The 19,654-nt window shown below is 53.0% G+C and overlaps 2 protein-coding genes across 15 annotated transcripts in view; one reads left to right on the forward strand and one right to left on the reverse strand.

The window, feature by feature from the left end:
• The window catches only part of ARSG (arylsulfatase G), a 98,126-nt gene extending 96,988 nt beyond the window's left edge, over positions 1–1,138 (forward strand). For 7 of the 8 annotated variants that reach the window (XM_059670089.1, XM_059670088.1, XM_059670086.1 and 4 more), the window contains one exon: positions 1–1,138. In XM_059670089.1, the coding sequence (XP_059526072.1) occupies positions 1–375 (375 nt within the window). In that variant the 3' untranslated portion in view covers positions 376–1,138. The other variant, XR_009449231.1, reaches the window with a different exon arrangement.
• Positions 1,008–19,654, reverse strand: part of WIPI1 (WD repeat domain, phosphoinositide interacting 1) — a 27,657-nt gene continuing 9,010 nt past the window's right edge. For 4 of the 7 annotated variants that reach the window (XM_059670101.1, XM_059670094.1, XM_059670100.1 and 1 more), the window contains 9 exons: positions 16,440–16,536; positions 11,394–11,491; positions 10,660–10,752; positions 9,915–9,985; positions 8,983–9,090; positions 6,131–6,295; positions 5,330–5,437; positions 4,568–4,686; positions 1,008–1,540 (listed from right to left, as the gene is read on the reverse strand). In XM_059670101.1, the coding sequence (XP_059526084.1) occupies positions 1,224–1,540; positions 4,568–4,686; positions 5,330–5,437; positions 6,131–6,295; positions 8,983–9,090; positions 9,915–9,985; positions 10,660–10,752; positions 11,394–11,491; positions 16,440–16,536 (1,176 nt within the window). In that variant the 3' untranslated portion in view covers positions 1,008–1,223. Of the gene's footprint in view, positions 1,541–4,061; positions 4,163–4,567; positions 4,687–5,329; positions 5,438–6,130; positions 6,296–8,982; positions 9,091–9,914; positions 9,986–10,659; positions 10,753–11,393; positions 11,492–16,439; positions 16,537–19,654 lie in introns of all 7 variants that reach the window. The other 3 variants (XM_059670096.1, XM_059670095.1, XM_059670098.1) reach the window with 3 other exon arrangements.

Here is a 19,654-nt window from a genome sequence, read left to right on the forward strand (position 1 = left end):
GAGGAGCCAGAGCCTGCGACGGGAGTGTGGGGCCTGCGGGGTCTCACGAGCCCCCCCTTATTTTCAACCTGGAAGATGACGTTACGGAAGCTGTGCCTCTGGACACAGGCAGTGCGGAGTACCAGCGCGTGCTGCCCCAGGTCAGGGAGGTTCTTGCCGACGTCCTGCACGACATTGCTGGGGACAACGTCTCCAGAGCGGACTACACGCTGGACCCGGCGGCAGCTCCCTGCTGTGACCCCCACCAGACTGCCTGCCGCTGCCAGACGGCCTCCCAGCCCGTGTTCCCAGGAGCAGGAGCAGCAGGAAATGAAACGGCAAGTGCACGTCCACCCTCTTTCTAGTGACGTACGCTTTGTAAGTCTCGGGATTTAGGCGGGAAGCCACCACCTTGCATCCCCCACTGTCCCGTCTGCATGATGGCTTGGGAGGTCGGCTGCCAAGAGCTGTAACGGGGACCCTACGGGCTCAGAGGCAGGCCAGGGTCAAGGCCCGGCTTTTGAACTTGAGCCATGACCTACCCTGCCTTGCGAGCTGATTTTGAGGATTCGGTAAGGCAGTTCATGAAAGTGCCAGGCATATTACCTGACACGTAAGGCAGGCACTTAATTCGTTTTAGTCGTCTTTTTTTTTTTTAATGCACCCAGTTTCACTCGTCATTTTAGTAGAGATTTGTGCCAACTGGTATCTAGGCAACGCTTCTCCATCTTTAACACGCATACCAATCACCGGGAGCTTGTGAATGGACCGATTCTGACCCGGGAGGCCTGGGTTGGGGCCTGACCACCTCCATCTCTAGGCCACCCCTGGGGGTGCTTGGGTGGCGTGGATGTTGACTAGACAACATGAGCGGTTCCAGGTCTCCAAGCAGAAGAGCCCACAGATCAGTCCATGGCCCGACCCGCCACCCCGACCCCCTTTCAAGGTCAAATGGCTGTTTCAAAGACTTGAGGAGTTCTTCCTGCTTCCTAAAACCATGAAGAAATAAATTTTCAGAGCCTTAAAAATGCATTGCCATGATTTTATTATTAGTGTCCTAAATGGGACTCAAAGGTAGTATGTGATTTATTCCAATCACTGCCAAAAAAAAAGTACTTCGCCTGGTTAAAATAGTCTCTATGTACGTAACATACAAGAAGTACAATTCGAAGACATTTTCCTATAGATACATTTTTACACAGCATACATTGAAAAAGGATGCCGCTTTTAATACAAAATTCCGGCTATAGACCAATATGGTTAGTTAGCATTGACATTATGGCTGTAATATAGTTCCAATAGCAGGATGCGTACACGGTGTCTCCCGTACCCACTGGCAGCCGGGACTGGGGGGCTTGGTGAGCAGGGAGCCATGTCCTGTGGCTTAAGCAGGGGGCACCTGGGATTCCTGCCCCCACTCTGCGCCCACCATCGCACGCCATTCTTCCACCTTCCTGGTTTTCTCCAAAACCACCTGATGGGGGGTGTCCTGATTTCTGAGGCGCGCTTCTCATCATGACTGCTTCGCTTTGCCCTTCTGACTTCCACGGCACAATATTATCTACCGAAATCAAAACAGAGTGGCCTTACAATCCCCAGGAAGAGGCGGCTGAGCAGGCTGCACCAGCAGCAGGTCTGTGCCTGCGGGTGGGCGGGGGAGACTGGCGCACAGCCCTCAGGCAGCCACCCGTCTCACTCAGGCGCAGGCGAGGGCGGCGCCGTTTCAGAACACACTGACTGTAGAGAAAATATCTGCATGTGTATTGATATGTGTATGTGGGTTGTTGTTTTTTTTAAAGGCTCATCTTGTAAAACACAGGCTGCTTACCGAAACGGAGGCTGCCCGACCTCCTGAAAGGGGGCTGCATCTCTCTAAGGGACCAGAGGTGATGCAGTCTCTCTTCTTTCATTTTTCCAGGAGCAAAGTAAACCCAAGGGGAGGAGAGTGAGCTACCCAGGGACGTGTCCGTGTGTATTTTTTAAAATGACCCATGTGCTCACGGCGTCCAGGCAAGCCCACATTCATGTCTACAGAAGGGATTTTGCCCGAGCTGAGACCAGGATCCTCTCACTGTCCTGGCAGTGTTTAAGGAATGTGGGTAGAGATGTGGATTCTGGACAAAGACATCTATCACAGGCAAAGAACAGAGGCAGAGAGAGGAAGGCGCCTCGCATCTCCAGCTGAATGTGATTGTGGGAGCGGCATGGCCGGGATGGTCCATGTTGAGAGCGCATCCCGGCAGCCGCTCGTGTCTCTGGCCCTTGAGCGTGGAGATGGGGAACCGCCTGCTACTGTGTCAGTGTCTCGTAGGAACAGGACCCGCTCCTCCCCATCACCCGACACCTGCTGGCGTCTGACAGCCGATCTAGGGAACCTCGCTCGGTGGTCTCACTCAGGGGAGCCTGACAGAGTATAAACCATCTTTCCCTCCTTAGGCAGTGCCCGGGCGGACAGGCCTCTGGGCCAGTTCTGAAGCGTCGCCATGGTTTTTGTTTTTACTCCAAACAAGTGCTCTGCCCCTGGACCTGTTATTTTGTGCAGGTCTAACCTTTGGCCAAGGACCCCCTCCTGCATGCTGACATCCGAAGTACCTGAGTCTGTAAATACAAGGGGTGGCAAGGTCCACTCTGATGACAGTTAAGAATCTACTAACCTGTGTAGCAGTCACAGACTTTGACCAAAGTCACTGAAAGGGAACCTCAGTCTTATCCCCAACTGCATCTGACGTGCTCTGGTTCCCAGAAGATGCGACTTTGGGTAAATAACCACCAACTTTTGGGTGATGAAAAAAAAAAACCTTCACGGTTGGTGGGGCGTGAGAACCCAAAGGCAAGGCACCTGGCACATCGGAGGCAGCAAGCCAGCAGAGGTTTTTAAATTTACAAAAATTAGTATTTTTAAGAACCACCGCTTTCCACTCCTAAACTATAAACCTTCCTTGTTGGCGCTGTCTCCGGGGGCCTGCCGACTGACAGCCAGAGGGTACATCTCACCCTGCAACCCCTGCCTCTGGGATCTCACACAGCCCTCCAGCCGTGCACTGGGGGTCCCACAACACCCCCCCTTTTTTTAGTGACTGTGCTTACTAGGTTGTCCTTATGGGTCTATGCAAGCCAGAAGCCAGACCTGCACAACATCCTTTTGCAAAAAGAACGTCCACTGACAGAAAGTGCTGATCAGGAGACAGCACTGCACACCAGGACCTAAGGGGCCTGCAGCAGCACCCAGCGGCCGTGGCTCTGCCTCCGGGTCCCTCGGCCGACTCCCCAAGTCTCAGCCCAAGCGCTGCCCTGTCTCTAACTGATTTCAGGTCCGCTATCTGGGCTGGCCTTGAACTGAAGCTCACAAGAAGCATCTATATGTTGCCTTAAATGGAAGCTTGAAGAATCAGAAGCGAAAGCGGCCATGGCCACCCAGGGAGAGGACCTGCTGTTTGTACAGGGGAGCTGGAAGCCAAGCCCAGCACCCAGGGCCCAGCCAGCCCATGGCCCTCGCTGCCAGGACGGGGGAAGCAGGATGCTGGGACCCCAGGGAGCTGCGGGCGGCGGGGTGGGGGGGTGGGGGTGGGGGTGTCTCTCCACACGGGCTGGCCGTGAGCAAACAAGGACTGTAGCTGCTGCCGCTGAGGCTGGGGTCTGCCCTGTCGGCTGGAGGGGGAGGGTCCGGCTCACCCGCCCGCAGAGCAGAGTGGCCCAGCCCTGTTAGGTCACCATCTTTTGTCCAGAGACCGCAGCGTTCAGCTAAAGCGCCCTCAGGAGCCTCAGGAAACGAAGAGTGCACCCAGCAGCCAAGACAGTGCTAAGGAAGCCAAGTCAAGGACCAGGCCCCGAGGTAGCGAGCGAGGCCACCAGACCACCTGGGTTAGTGTTTGTTACTCGGTGCTGCCGAGTGGAGCGCCACCTGCGGGCTGGTCTGCAGAGTGGGCAGCGCGCAGCACGACCAGCACTCGGGCCTCTGGGTATTAGAGGAGGGTTAGCTCTACACTAGCCGATGGGGAAAGGGCCTGCGCCTCCTGCCCCAGGCGGAGGTTCCCTCGAAGCACACAGACTGAGCCGCTCTCTTAAGGATTCCTAATGCTCACAGGGGGGAATTCATTCTCATCATCAAGACACACTGGTCCCGTGGCAAACTCGTGTTCGGGAATAACCTCTCCGCGGAGCGCCCCGCCGTCCTCAGAGTAACCTGGAAACCAAGAAGGAGGCGTGAGAGAAGCCACGGGGTCTCCTCTTGCGCCACGACCCAGGGCAGGACCTCAGAAAACGGGGGGCCCAGGGACCAGGGAGGCAGCCATCCATGGTGGGGAGTCGGAATCCCCACCACAGATGGCCCCCGAGCCCCGAGAGACGGGCAGGCTCCTCTCACCACCTCCCACCCAGGCGCCTAAAACTTCCCAGTGGTTTGCCAACTCTCAGAGGCCAAGGGTTAACTTGTTAGGGAAACGAGCCAGTGCCGGGCCTGCCAGGTTCAGGGAGCTGCCTGTCGAGGCTCCGCCATGGCCTCTGTACGGTTGGGGAGAGCGCTCCCTCCGCAGGTAACAGTGAAGGGGGGGGGGGCCTGCTAGGCATGTCCCCACGACCAGCCGCTCACCTGGCACCGTGGAGGCGGAAGATGCGCTTGGTCTGGCTACTGTTGCTGCATAGGACTGAGGTAATGAAGGTCTGAGGTCATTTTCTTTGTTCTCTTCTGTGGTTCCTGAGCCAAGCAACCTAATGGCAGCAGTTAAGAGGGAGAAGTGCGATCGTCACGCACCCAGGAGCCCACGAGAGAAGCACCAGGAAGCTCATGCCCAGCCACTAGTTCCAGCCCCTCAGGGCCCTGCTGCTGGGTCAGTGCGGACACGGAAGGGACCTCGATGGCCAGGGTCAACCATGCGACTCACAATGGCCCCTTCCTTTTTAGTGTTTAATAAGGGAGGACTGGAGCTCGGCTTTGCCCAGGTCACTAGGGTCACTCAGGCAAGGACTCGAAGACGTGTTCGCAAGGGGTGCTCCGGGTCGAGGGGCGTGGGCAGCTCAGTGTCCTGTCCACAGCAGGAGCGGGCCATCCTGTGCTGGGGCGTGGAAGTCACGAGAACTTCCCAATTCCGTTCGGGAAATATTTTTGAGCCCCCATCACGCACAAGGGGGGAGACGGTTGGGTGTCATTCACTTTCCCAGAAGCACACAGCATGGTGAGCTTGACACTCGGCCTGACACTGAGCCCTACTTGGAGCAGGCGCCCCCTAGAGGTGTGCGCCGGGATTGCTGGTGAGGGAGAAAGGAAAGCGAGAGCACCGAACCGAAGATCAAGCTCCTCATTGTTCCTGGCCCAGCGGTGACTACACAACCGGCTGAAAACTAGCAGCCCCACCTGTGAGTCTTGATCAAGACACACTCTCCTCCGTCCTGAGGGTCCAGGTTGTAGATGTAAAGGTGTCCGTCGGAGGATGCGACCAACAGCCTCGGCAGTTTCTGGATCCTAAGAGCCAAGCGAAACTCGTGGTTACAACAAAGGTGGGTCACGGGCGGCCTCCGACGACCAGGCCTCGCTCCCCCTGACCGCCGCCGACTTCTGCCACCAACAAACCCTTAGCCCACTGGGCCCGGGTTCTGGGTGTCTGGCTGTTTTCTTTGCATTCTGACCTAGTGATCTACCCTGAGGGTTAATTCTTGTCTTTGACCATAATTGTGTGGGAGAGACAAAATGACGTGTGTCCACACAATTACTCCAGGAAGAGCTGTTGCGAAAACAAACAAACAAAACATGAGCTTACCTGAACGGGATGGCGCCTCTACCTTTAACAGTGACAGAAAGAACAGTGGAAAGTTGGCTTGCCTCTTTGCTGGCTCGTGTAATGGAATTTTTAAAATGTTTAACGCCTTTAAACTTCTTAGGGAAAACATCTGTCAGCCCCGTAGGTGTCTAGGCCTTTTTACATAATTACGTAAACACAGACAGTGTTTTCGGGACAGTGTCGCCATAAATTCCCTCGCCAGCATCCAGCTGCCCCCGAGAACGCGTGTTATAACCAGGCAGCTGCGGGGTTTTGATTTTGCTCACCCTTCCTCCTGGCCTTCTTCTCTTTTCTTTTTTATTTTCTTTTTTTCCTGTGCGTGTGTGTTTGGGGACATGAGTGTGTAGCGGCGTTGAGGGTGGGTGTGCCCTACGTACGTGGAGAGGGTGCAGATGTTCTTCTGTCCGGAGAAAGTCAGACGCCCGGTGGCGAAGGCCCTGTCCTGGTTCATCATGTCCGACACCTGGGCGGGGAGGTAGGTGGAAGCTGCCATGAACATCTTTCCCATGTAGCCGCTCCAGGTGGAAGGCTCCTCGGGTCGGCTGGGGGAGCAACACAGGCACGGGCGCGATGAGCCGGAGCTGAGGCACCGGCATCCATGCGACGACCACACCCCCACGCGCGGGGAGCGGCCCTCACCCTCGCCCTCGCCGCGGGAGGAGGAAACCGCCTCGGCGTGATGTCCTGCCCACCCAGCAGAGCCCGGCACACAGGGTCCTGGCCATGCCGAAGGGGCAGCCAGCGCCCGCTGTCCCTCAGAAGGGCCATTACAAAGCTCGTAAGAGGTTCCCAGTGGTACACTTTCCTACGTTAAGAACGTTGCATCTGGTGATTCATCTGATTTCTAGGTTCCTGAAAGGGGTGAGGGGAGATGGGATCGCTCTCTGGACTCTGTAAACAGGCTCAAGCCTGCCCTGCAAGCTCTGTGTGCGGCCTCGGGGCCAGATGAGTGGGAAGCAAACCTCTGGGCCAGACGGTTGGGCGGTGTTTGATTACAGCCCGGAGCGCCCAGTGCCCCGAGTGCACTGGGGTGCAGACCATTCGGAGGGACCTGGTGCACCCCCTGCTGAGGCAGGTGAGTGTGGACGGCTCACAGGCACCTGTCTCGGCTCCGGCTCCGCACAGGGAGCAGCAGGGACCAGGGTGGCCACGCCTGCTCCGAGGTGCTTGTCTGGGGACCAGATCCAGGCGGGAAACACGCACCACGGCTCTGGGGTCTATTTCTCACTCTGTTCCCGGCTGGCGGACCCCCTGTTCTCATCTGAAAGCGCTGGCCCTGCCAGGCGTACTGCTGTCGTCCCGGCTCCACGCTCTCCCTGGAGCCCTGCGCTCAGGGTTGGGATTTACCAAGAGCTGCGGTGTCCAGGTCCTGCATTCACGGTGGAGACACAGCCCAGGAAAATGACGATAAGACAGCACGAGCAGTTACTGTCAGGTGCCAATGAAACACCTCCCCGCCCGCCTTGCAGGGAGATGGTGGGACCGCGGGAGGAATGTGTGAGGTGCTCTCTAAACGGAAATGCCCCTCTGGGTGCAATCTGTGACTCTTCTATGCGGTCCCCTCCTAGTCTCTGACCAGTTCATCCTCTGTCTTCTCAATGGACCGGTCTCCTGCATACGCTCCTGGGGACATGGTGCTCCCTCCTCAGGTACCTTTATTCCCAGAGGCCACCACTCCAGAACCGCCTCAGTCACACCAGCCTCAGAGACACCATCTAATGAAACAGCTGTGCTGTGTGCCAGGCACTGTGCCAGGCCCTGTGCATACTTCCCCTGCTCAGCTGTCCCAGCGAGGTGACGTGATTATCCCTGTGGTGCAAACTGGAGAAGTGGGAACTGAGTGGAGGAGGGGCTCTCTGCCTCTCTCTCCTCTCTGATCCTGGAGTGGCTACGGCTGGTGCCATTACCGCTGATGCCATCACCTGCTTTCTGGGTGGGACTGAGCTGATGCTAACCCTTTGTGTTTCAATTTCCCTTCATGACACTTAAAAGAAGTGTCAGGAGACCCAAGGTGTCCCACGTCCCCCGAGGGGGGTGCGAGCCATCTACCCAGCTACTGGAGCGGGATCTTGACCTTGGGAGGCGGGCTGGGCAAGGTTACACTGCCACGCACGGTGGCTGGGTGGGAGAACTCCTCACAGCTGTGGTGCTTTTGAGTGTAAACGTCCGCAGGAGAGGACACGGGCACACACGTGGCACTTAGCCCTGTGAATTCACGCTCACGCGACGGCAGGCAGGAGTCTAGCAGTGGCCCCGAGACTCTGCCCCTGGCCCCGGCCCCTGCACCTGACGGTGCTGAGAGCAGTGACGGTCAGAGGGCCCAGCTGGCTGCAGGGAGGAAGATCACCCAGCTGGGCCAATCGAATCACGTGTGCCCTTAAAGCAGAGCTTTCGCGAGTGCTGACAGAGAAGGCGGGCAGAGGGGGAGCGGGGAAAGCCAAAGCCCAAGGAGGAAGCACACGGATGAGTCTGGGAGGACGTTCAGCTCCAGATGCGAACTCGGCCGGCCGCCACTGGGATGTCTGCCTCCTGAGACCTCGACAGAGCCCCCAGCCTCGATGACCGACCTACAGAACCGTGAGGTACGCCCGCTGGCCGTTTTATGTTTGTGGTACTTCGTTATAGCGATCATAGGGCATGAATACACACGGCCCCGGCTGCAATCTGACACATGCTCTCTACTGCCGACCTCACCCACACCTGCCATCGCACACATGGGCACTGACAGTGCTTGCCTCGCACTCCGGGGCGGGTAATGGCAAGGACTGTATTACTAGATTTAGAGCAACTTAAAATATTAGCCTGCTCTGTCTGGTCAAACATTCAATCACTAGTAACTCAGCCCTACTGCCTGGGCAGGGCCAGGCCAAATGATTTCGTGTGCGGGGCCTCACACGACCCACGGGCCGGACGTCCCCCACCCCTGAGATCAAGGAGCTCATTTAATCCTTACAACAGGCCTCAGGTGTGTAGACCATGCATCTGCACCCCAGTCCAGAAAGATTAAACGACTGCCCCAGCTGGAGGGTCCCTGGACGTTGCCTCCATGCATCACACACCGAGCCTTGGCTCGCACACCCTCGCCACTCTGAGAGGACATGACAGTGAGGTCAAGGTTGTGGCTTTCAGAGAGAGGGAATCGCATGTGCTGTCCGTGGCCGCCAGCACAGGGTCCTCGGGGCCCCATCCTTCCGCCCAAGGAGTGTGTGACGTCTGGCGCCGAGCGTACCTGCTGGTCAGGTGCTCCAGCTTGAAGATGTGCACGGTCTCGGTGTTGCTGGAGGCGCAAAGGAACTGTGAGTCCATACTGAAGGCCAGGGAGCTGATGGTCACATACCTAGAACGCAGAGCAGCGTGGGAACCGATGAGCCAGGAAAAATCAGCTTTGTAAGAGAACCATGTGTCCCCCGAGTCTGGGCGTTCTAACATCTCGTCAGCGTCAGGCATTCGTTAGAAATTGATGTTGGAAAGGTTCCTAGAGGGTCACGGTCTCAGGCAGGAAGGAACAGGGGCTGCTCCTTCCGGTCACCGTGGGGGTTTTCCAGCTGCTCTCTGCACCGACTGGCAAGCCCTACAGCCCACGGGACCCCAGACCGTCACACCTTCCTATGTCCACAGAAGGGGATCAGAAATTGCTTTTGGCCCTAACCAGTTTGGCTCAGTGGATAGAGCGTCAACCTGCGGACTCAAGGGTCCCAGGTTCAATTCCGGTCAAGGGCACGTACCTTGGTTGCGGGCACATCCCCAGTAGGGGGTGTGCAGGAGGCAGCTGATCAATGTTTCTCTCTCACCGATGTTTCTAACTCTATCCCTCTCCCTTCCTCTCTGTAAAAAATCAATAAAATATGTTAAAAAGAAAAGAATGTGTGTGTGTGTGTGTGTGTGTGTATATTAAGAAATTGCTTTTGGATTGTGACTCCCTTGCTCTCCCGTTTCTCTTTTGCTGGCCACCCAGCAACACCCACCGAGGACTCCTGGGGCTGAACCCCTGTGTTAAAACAGCATCTTCACTCTCAGGTGTACTAAGCAGTGAGCAGGCCTCTAGGTCAGTTACCTGAGAGAGCACAGTTCTGCCCCGCCCGCCTCTCCCCAGATGGCTGCCAGCCATCCACTGCAGAACTCTGTGGGCACTTTAAAGTGGGTTTCGCGGTGAACACACACCTTTTCATTCCTCTCCGAAACTCGTAGAGCTTTTGCCCCTCAGGTACGGAGAACACCCGGATGACCGTGCCCTGGAAAAGAAAGCGGGTGGGCGTTTCGTTCCGTTCATGGCTTCGCAGAGACACGTCTCTTTAGAAGATGTGTTTTTCTTGGCGCTGAACATCTGTCCCCGGAGAGGAAGCAGAGTGCTGGGCGGGGAGGCCTGTCTGTTTGCATATGTGCCACAGAAGCAATTCTCAGGGCGTCTGTCTCCCTTTTCCCTCCCACCCCAGCCCAGGGCTCGGCGTGTGTTCACTCAAAGGGCTCTGGCTTCCTGGAATGGTCAGTCTCTGCCGGTCACGACAACAGACCTATTCTGCGTGGCATTTGAAAATTCAACTTGCTCACACTCCCTGATTATTCCCGTCAGAAGAGCTCAATCTGCTAACCAGCAAAGCATTTCGTTTATACCACACTAATGAGAGGCAGCCTCTGTCTGTATCTGTGATGGGCACACCCGCTTCTCAGTAAGACAGCAAGTTTGGGGGCAAAGTATCTTGCATCTTGCATAGCGCAGGCCTCTGCACTAGTGAGTTAACAGAGGCATCAGTATGCCACACCAGGCCTGATAGGCTGCTTCTGAAGTGAATTCTGGGCGGGCCCCGAGGCCCGTCAGTCCTGGTGTCACCAGACACCTGTCATCCATCACCACCCAGCGAGCCCTGCAAGGAAGAGAGCCAGTAAAGACGACACTGAGCGCACTCACTTTCTCAGAAGCGCTCGCCAGCTTGGAGCCCGAGGCGTTGAAGGTGATGGCGGCCAGCGTCCCCTCGTGGGCCGCAATCGTGCAGACTGTTTTCTGTTGGTGAAAAGGCACAACGGGTATCAATGCCAGGAAAGAGGGACGATGGATCGCCCCTCCCTGCTTCCTCTTTCCCTCCGAGACACCCTCCCTCACTTGCCAGTCGCCTGTCTCTCTTTCCAGCAGACCTTTCACATGGCAGCTGTCCATGTGCTCCAGTGTATCCAGACTCTGCCTCAAGGGCCACTCGTTTCTATCCCTTGTCCTGCCCTCGGGAAGATGGATGGCCAACGGTGCCTGGTGTGGGGTGATGGCGCAGTCGCGGCCCTCCCCAGTGCATCTTTAGGGGGCTTTCCCGGCAACGCTGCCCCGCTCTGTGAAGCGTGGCAAGCGGAGGACAGGAAGTGTGCAGCATGGCACCGCCAAGCCCACAGTGGGCCCCCAGCTGGCAGGTGGATTCCCTGGCGCTGCAGCTGTCTGCCTGGGCCTGGCACGCTGCCTCCTGGCTATGCTGACTGATGGCTCAAGGGCAAATATCACTGCTTTCTCCACACCCAAGCGCTGTGGCCAGAACCAACTCCCCCACTGTTGCTTCAGCCTCTGCACCTCACCCCACTGCGACAGAGCCCGCTTGTCACCTGCCACTGACCGCAGAGCCACGCAGGTGGGCGGGGTCAGCCCGGTCCCTGCCAACTTACCAGGGAGTGTCCGTCATAAAGCACAATCTCGCCTGTGGTCAGGCTTCCAGGATAAGCCACGTAAGAGTTGGAATGGTTGATAGAGAGGGCACACAGACCTGGCAGAGATCAAACAGAGATGAAACAGCCAGTGTCCAGAGAGCACTTACCTGCAAAGGGCTCTGAAAACGGCGCCTACACCGCCACCTCCTGGTGAGGGGAGGAACGGTGTGGCAGACATGACCTGCCTGCTCCGGCTCCCTGCAGCCTCCTGAGCTTTCACGCTTGGCCCAGGCCTGACAAGGGACCACTCAGACCTTGCCAAGTTTTGCTCTGGGAACCCAATTTCCCATCTCATCTGGGTTCTTTGCCATCCAAAATGCAATTTCAACATCAGCCTGCCCAGCAGAAGGAACTCTGGTCTTGTGAAACGGGGGAGGGAAGACCAGGACACCAGGTTGGTTTGCATGTGGGTTCCCAGAGGGGTGGTGAGCGGAAAGGAGGTGAAGATCGGACAGTGCAACCCTAGAGGAATTGAGTACCATTGCAGAGTTCAGATCGTATAAATGTGTCCAGTACGTTCTGAAGGTTTCTGAGTACATGTGCTTAAAAAAAGCAGAGTTAATCAGAACCAGAACGAGGCACCACTTCACACCCACCAGGTCGGCTATTATAAAAAAGACAGCTAATTGGAACCCTCACACTGCCGCTGGGAAGGTCACGCGGGCCAGTGCTGGGGAGACAGCCAGGCTGTTCCTCAAAAGACTAAACACCGAGTTACTATCTAACCGAAAACCCCACTCCTGGACATGTCCCCAGGAGAAATGAAAACACAGAGCCACGGAGAATCTTGTATATAAATGTTCACGGCAATGTTCTTCATAACAGTCAAAAAGTAGAAATAGCCCAAATGTCTTATCAACTGATGAGTGGATGAAATGTGGTATATTTTTACAATGGAGTATTATCTATATATGTAAAAGCCTAAGCGACCGGTCGACCAGTCGCTATGATGCACACTGACCACCCGGGGCCAGACGCTCAACACACAGGATTGAGCTCCCTTCTGTCTGGATCGGGCCTGCAGGGATCAGGCCGAAACTGGCTATCCAACATCTCCCAAGGGGTCCCGGATTGCGAGAGGGCGCAGGCCAGGCCGAGGGACCCCACCGATGCATGAATCTGTGCACCGGGCCTCTAGTTAATTAATAAAGAGAAATTAAATGAAAATATATATATTTGTGTGTGTGTGTGTGTGTATGTATTCTCCAATATGGATGAACATTGAAAATATTATGCTAAGTGAAAGAAGCCTGTCACAAAAGACCACATATTGTATCATTCCACTACTATGAAATGTCCAGAAGAGATAAATCTAGAGACAGAAAGTACATTAGGGTTGCCTAGGCCTGGAGGTATGGGGGCTGATGGCTAAGAGGTATGTTCTGTGTGTTTTTTTCGGGGAGAGGATAAAATGCTCTAAAATCGATTGCCCTGGTGGTCATACAGCTCTTTGAATATACTGAAAGCTATTGAATTGTGTACTGTAAATGGGTGAATCGTATGGCATGCCAATTACATCGCAATAAGTTAGGGAAAAAAACGGGCAGTGTTTTAAGAATATCTATCTGGCAGAGACAGATGGAGGACGTGAGTTCAAGATCCAGGTCGGCCAAAATAATGATTCAGTATTTGTATATATTGCAAAATAACCACAAGTCTAGTTACTATCTGTCAACATACAGTTACAATTGTTTTCTTGCTAGCAGAACTTTTAAGATCTAATCTCTTAGCAACTTTCAAATATGCAACACGGTACTATTCACTGTGGTCACCTGCTGCATATTCCCAGGACGCATTTTGTAACTGGAAGTTTGGACCTGTTGACCCCCTTCACCCATTTTGGTCCCCACCCCTCACTTCCCTCCTCCGGCAACCACTAATCTGTTCTTTGTATCTATGAAGTCATTTTTTAAATTCCACATATAAGAGATCCTACGGTTTTTGTGATATTTGTCCTTGTCCGCCTGACATCTTTCACTCGGCATAATACCCTCACGGCCCATCCGTGTTGTTACAATAGTAAGATTTCATCCTTTTTATGGCTGAATAGATTCCGTTGTACATACACACCGAATTTTCTTTATCAGGTCATCCGCCACTGGACACTTAGGTTGTTTCCAGATCTTGACTATTGGGAACAACGCTGCGATGAACACGGGGGGGGGGGGGGGGTGCAGCTGTCTCTGTGGGAGGCGATTTCATTTGCTCAGGCTGTATTCCCAGCAGTGGGACAGCTGGATCGCATGGTAGTTCTACCTACTTTCAGGTGTTTGAGGAAGCTCCCTACTCCTTTTCAAAGCGGCTGTACCACTGACATTCTCAACAACAGGGCACAGGGCTCCCTTTCCTCCGCGTCCTCAGCACACTTGTTACTTCCTGCCTTTTTGAATAAGCCCTTCTTACAGGTGCCTTCAGAGTTCTATGTTCAAATGTGAGTATCTCAGAAAGGAAGAAAGGCTTCAACGTCTTCAGCTAACATGGCACTTCCTGTGTTGCCTGGAGGAGAATGAGATGACCCTAGATTATAACAAGAAAGGGGCGGAGGGGAACAGCTAGGGCAGGTGCACGCTGGCACATGCCTACGTGTTTGACAGCTGGGCTCTGGACTTGCATCTCTGCCGACCCATCTGCCTGTAGCCAAGGGGTCCTGCACGCCGACCCTCGCACACGAAACCAAGGCCCCCACAAATGCTTTGCATGAGTTCCTTCGATGGCCTGGGGTCCAACCAGCTGTGAGAATATATCTTTATTTCCTGCAAAGCCCCCAAGGAAAGCACGAAGTCTTCTGCGTCTGTCACAGGTGCCGCACGAAGCCTTTTAAGGAAGGAAAGGAGCCTTTCCTTTGATATTATTTTGTATCAACAATTTGCAGAGCCCAGAAAATATGAAGAGGAAATCAGCCACCATTCTAAAACCCAGAGGTTTTTCACTGTTCTCAACATTTGAGCACATTTCCTTCCATAGAAGCAAGGTTTGGATGTTTTGACACTTGACACACATTTTCACAAGTCACTGTCAGCTATGATTTCACCGCAGCGGTGTGGCTGTCATCCCTCCACAGCTGGAAGAGAAGGGCCTGCTATCAACTGAAGAGCCGATGGCATCATCCGCTGGATGACGGGGAAGTCCTGTGGTTCTAAGCCATCGGCGTCCCGGGATTCACAGTATGACATGTCAAACTTCAAGCGAGTTGGCGCTGATTTATGACATGCAGTCCCCTCTGGGCTGACTTGTGGCCCAGAACATGCCTTCCTGTTTTCAGCCTCGGAAAGGGATCTGTGCTTGCGAACGAGAGCAGCTCCCCGCCCGCAGCACCTCTTCCAGAGAGAGGGCCCACTGGACGATCCCCACGGCTTCGTTCTGTTAGACACACTGTGGGGGAGTAGACTGCCCCCTCGGTACCCCGGACACGGTTGTGAGGTCCGCGGCACAGCCGAGTCCGTGGCTCGCAGACCTGTCCAGAGATTTCTACCCTCCACAGCTCGGCACACAGACTGCTGTGCGCGCAGGAAATTAGCTTCGAGCCCCATCTGGCCTAACTCTTTAGAGGAAGCAGCCTGCAATCTCTGACACAACAGGAGCGGGCATGACACAAACACAGACGAAGAGGGAGGAAATTTACAGCCACACAGATGCTGAGCGCAGAGCAGTGGGAGGACTCGGTGCGTGCCACTGATTCGTGGTTCACGTGGGCAGCATGCATGTAGAATGTGTGCTGGAGCACGGGCAGCATGCGTGCAGAATGTGTGCTCGAGCCATGAGACACAGTTCTGTCTGCCTTGACTCACGAAGGGTTTATAAAGATCAGAGCCAGCGTCTCCATCTTTAGTGTTGTTCAGAAAACCTATTAGAGAATGAGTAAATGGAGGAGGCCACTGGCCTCAGGATTTTACGGTCGTGGTTCTGAAGGTTCAGAGGCAGCCGATGGTTCTGGATTGGGGAGCAGTCATGTCATGTGATGCCGGGGTGCCCCCCAGGCTGGCGCTCAATGAGTGAGTGAGCCTAGTGGGCCGCATGTGATGCAGGGGCAGACGTGCCGTGGCTTTCACTCCCTGCCCCCAGTTAATCCTCCGAGTAATTCTGGGGGGGCGATCATTATCATCTCCATTTTATTAAAGTGGTTGTTGAGAGGATAAGTATAAATTTCAGGATTTGAAAAACTCCTGGACATTCTCTCCAAAAGATGGCAAAGGTGTAATAAGACACACTGTGCCCTGGCCAGCGTGGCTCAGTGGTTGAGCGTCAACCTATGAACCAAGAGGGTTTGATTCCCACTCAGGGCACATGCCTGGGTTGCGGGCTCAGTTCCCAGTGTGGGGTGTGCAGGAGGCAGCCCAACAATGATTATCCCTCATCATGGATGTTTCTATCTCTTGCTCCCTCTTTCTTCCTCTCTGAAATCAATAAAAATATATTATAAAAAAAGAAAAAGACACACTGTGGTTGTTCAACCTGTCCCTGGCCTTTCAGAAGGAAATGCTAGAACACTGCACTTCACAAACTTAAACTGGGAAACTTACTCAACAGCGTCCCATCCTGAGAAGTCTGGGAAGTGCAATGTGGAGATTTCTCTGTAACATAACAGAACATATTCTTTGCGGTTCGGCTCGTCTCTCTCCTAGTCACGTAGACACACCAAGTCAAAACCTGCTCTTAATTATTACGCCTACTCTGTGCTGAGCAACCACAGCAAATAATTAGGGGTAAACACCTCTCCGTACCAGATGCATGGAATCTCCCACGCGTCTACCTCAAACGCCCTGACACATTTGCTGAGAACGGGCCCAGATGAAAGGAGTTTCGGGGGGTGGGCGGCCGTGAGGGCCACACAGCCTCTTGCAGGGCGCACAGCCTGATGTACTTGAACCTGCCCCCATGAAAACACAGCCTCGGGGTAAACACCATGAAGACTTATAAAACAAAACAACTGCTCCAGGTTCTCAAGAGAGAGAAAGGGGTACCTGGACACGAGGGGAGGGGCGCCTGTCTCGTTCGGGAGCTCACCTGTTGGGTTTGCAGGAACATCCAAGATGGTCTTCAGCAGCTTCATGTCTTTGATGTTGTGGATGTAAATGGATTCCTCCAGGCACACCAGCAGCCTCTGTAACCACACAGACGCGTCACTGCATCGAAAGGAGACCGAGCCGATCGAAACCACTCACCTTTCCTTAAGTCCTAACTTGATCTCAAGTCTAACAGAGGAAAACTCTGGAAGATGGATTTGAAGATGATGCTTATGTATGCACACATGCACATGCACACACATGTATACACCAAACTTTTAGTCTGATGTAGTCCTATTTGTTTATTTTTTTATTTTGTTTCCTTTGTCCAAGGTAACATATCAGGAAAAATATTGCTACGACAAATGTCTGAGATTTCACTGCCTATGTTCTCTCCTAGGAGTTTTAGGGTTTCGAGTCTAACATTTGAGTCTTTAATCTGTTTTGAGTTTATTCTTGTGTATGGTGTAAGAAGGTCATGCACTTAACTGTCCAATTTTCCCAGCACCATTTATTGAATAGACTATCTTTACCCCATTGTATGTTTTTGTCTCCTTTGTCAAACATTAATTGTCCTTAAAGGCATGGATTTATTTCTGGGCTCTACTCTCTTCCATTGATCTATATGTCTGTTTTTGTACCAGTACCATGATGTTTTGATTACCATGGCCTTGATGTATATAGTTTGATATCAGGTAGAGTGATTCCTCAAACTTTGTTCTTCTTTATCAAGATTGCTGTGGCTGTTTGGGATCCTTTGTGGTTCTATATAAATTTTTGGGATACTTGTCTAGTTCTGTGAAATATGCCACTGGTATCTTGAAAGGAATGACATGGAATCTATAGATTGCTTTGGGTGGTATTGACATTTTAACGATATTAATTCTTTCTATCTATGAACATGGTATATGCTTCCACTTATTTATATCTTCAACGTTTTTTTCTTCAGTGTCTTATTTTTTAAATTAAATCTTTACTGTTGAAAGTATTACATATGTCTTCTCTGCTCTCTCCCCCAACCCCCCATTGACCCTTTATAGCTTGCCCCTATCCTCTGCCCTAGGCCTTCCCCAATCTATTGTCTGTGACCAAGGGTTATGCATATATGTATACAAGTTCTTTAGTTGATCTCTTCCCACCCACCTACCCACCTCCGCCTTTCCTCTGAGATTCCACAGTCTGTTCTGTGCTTCTATGTCTCTGGATCTATTTTGTTCATCAGTTTATTTTGTTCATTAGATTCTACATATGAGTGAGATCATGTGATACTTGTGCTTCCCTGACTGGCTTATTTCACTTAACATAATACTCTCCAGGTCCCTCCATGCTGTCTCAAAGGGTAAGAGATCCTTCTTTTTTACTGCTGCAGAGCATTCCATGGTGTAAATGTACCACAGCTTTTTTATCCACTCATCTCCTGATGGGCACTTGGGCTATTTCCAGATCTTCGCTATTGTAAATTGTGCTGCTATGAACATAGGAGTACATACATTCTTTCTGATTGGTGTTTTGAGTCTCTTAGGGTATATTCCTAGAATTGGGATCATGGGTCAAACAGCAGTTCCTGTTTCAAAAAAAATTTAATTTTTGAGGAAACTCCATACTATTTTTCTTCAGTGTCTTATACTTTCCCAAGTACAGGCCTTTTACATCCTTGGTTAAATTTATTCCTAAGTGTTTTATTTTTTGATGTAACTATAAAGGATTGTTTTCTTAGTTCCCCTTTCTGATAGTTCATTATTGGTATATAAAAATGCAACTGATTTCTGAATATTTATTTTGTATCCTGCGACTTTTCTGAAGTCATTTATCCGTTCCACTAGTCTTTTGGTAGGATCTAAATTTAGCGTTCTCTATATACAGTATCCCTCCATCTGCAAGTGATGACAGTTTTACTTCTTCCTTTCCAAGCTGGATGCCTTTTATTTCTTTTTCTTGTCTGATTGCTGTGGCTAGGACTTCAGTACTATGTGGAATAACAGTGGTGAAAGCAGACATCCCTGTCTTATTCCCAGTCTTAAGGGGGACGCTTGCAGTTTTTGCCCATTGAGTATAATGTCGGCTGTGGGTTTGTCATATATGGAGACAGGCTCTCTTCCCTCTTGTACAGACGTAGGTTTCTTTGCTCCCCAATCTTCTGGTTTATCCCTCTCCAATGAATGGTCAGATTTTAACTTCTTTAAACTCTCCCGCAGACCTACCTTTGTGCACGCCCTCCAGCCTCAGCATGGGAACACCCCGTCCCCCTCCCATGTTCAGCTCCACTCCTTGGGGGTCCCCCTCCCCAGAGCCGTGAGACCCTTCTCTTCCTCTTCCAACAAGACCTGTCAGGTTTGGAGCCTCTTCCCCACAGCCGTGCTCTCTCCCCAGTGGAAACAGGCCACAGGGTTAACGTGCTGGTGTGTAAGGAACTGGATGCATAGCTCAGCACAGGTGAGCAGATGCAGGTGATGGTGAGGAGCTGCTGGGAAGAATTCCGCATCTGGTGGCTCTGGCCTCACTCTGAGCCACCTCCTACCTCTGCACATGCCTGACTTGTGGCCCTCGGGGCCAGTGGTTCTCGGACTTGGATGAGGATCTGAGCACCCAAGGGGCAAGGCCTGGGCTCTCCCGGGAGATTCTGGTTCGGGAGGAGGTTCAGCCAGTGCCCCAGGGGGTTCTGACGTACACCTGTGTTTGAGAGCCACTGTTTACGGAGAAGACCCTTTATCCCAGGGAACAAAACGTGGAAAGGAAGGTACCTAACACTACAAAAAAGCAGGAGGCTCTCCTCCTGGGAAAAGCCCGCCTGACTGTTTGCCCAGTAAGACTCCTCAAAGCTCAGAAAAGCGGAGACTAACACTTGAACCGAGCAGAAAAATAAAATGTCAACATCTTCATCTTAACTCAGGCTCTGCGGTCACGGGTATGAGGCTGGGTCTCCCAACTGAGGACAGAGGAGTGTTTCTCCGTGGAGCACGTGTCCTCCGATTGCCCTGGTCCCTGTGCCTTTGCCAGCACTCACCAGGGTGGGCCCTGTCTTCCTCTACGCGTGCTGATGTTCTGAGGCTTCTGATATCCTCTTGTATTCCCCGCCAGCCCCACACCCAATCCCCAGCACACGGGTCCTCAGCACACGCCTCCTGCAGAACGGCCCCTACTGCTAGCCTGTCCCGTCTGCGTCCCTTCCCACCAGTGCTCACAGCACCGTCTGCTCCGTGGCCCACGTGGCCCATG

This window comes from Myotis daubentonii, chromosome 16, assembly GCF_963259705.1.
Source record: "Myotis daubentonii chromosome 16, mMyoDau2.1, whole genome shotgun sequence".
NCBI lineage: Eukaryota > Metazoa > Chordata > Mammalia > Chiroptera > Vespertilionidae > Myotis > Myotis daubentonii.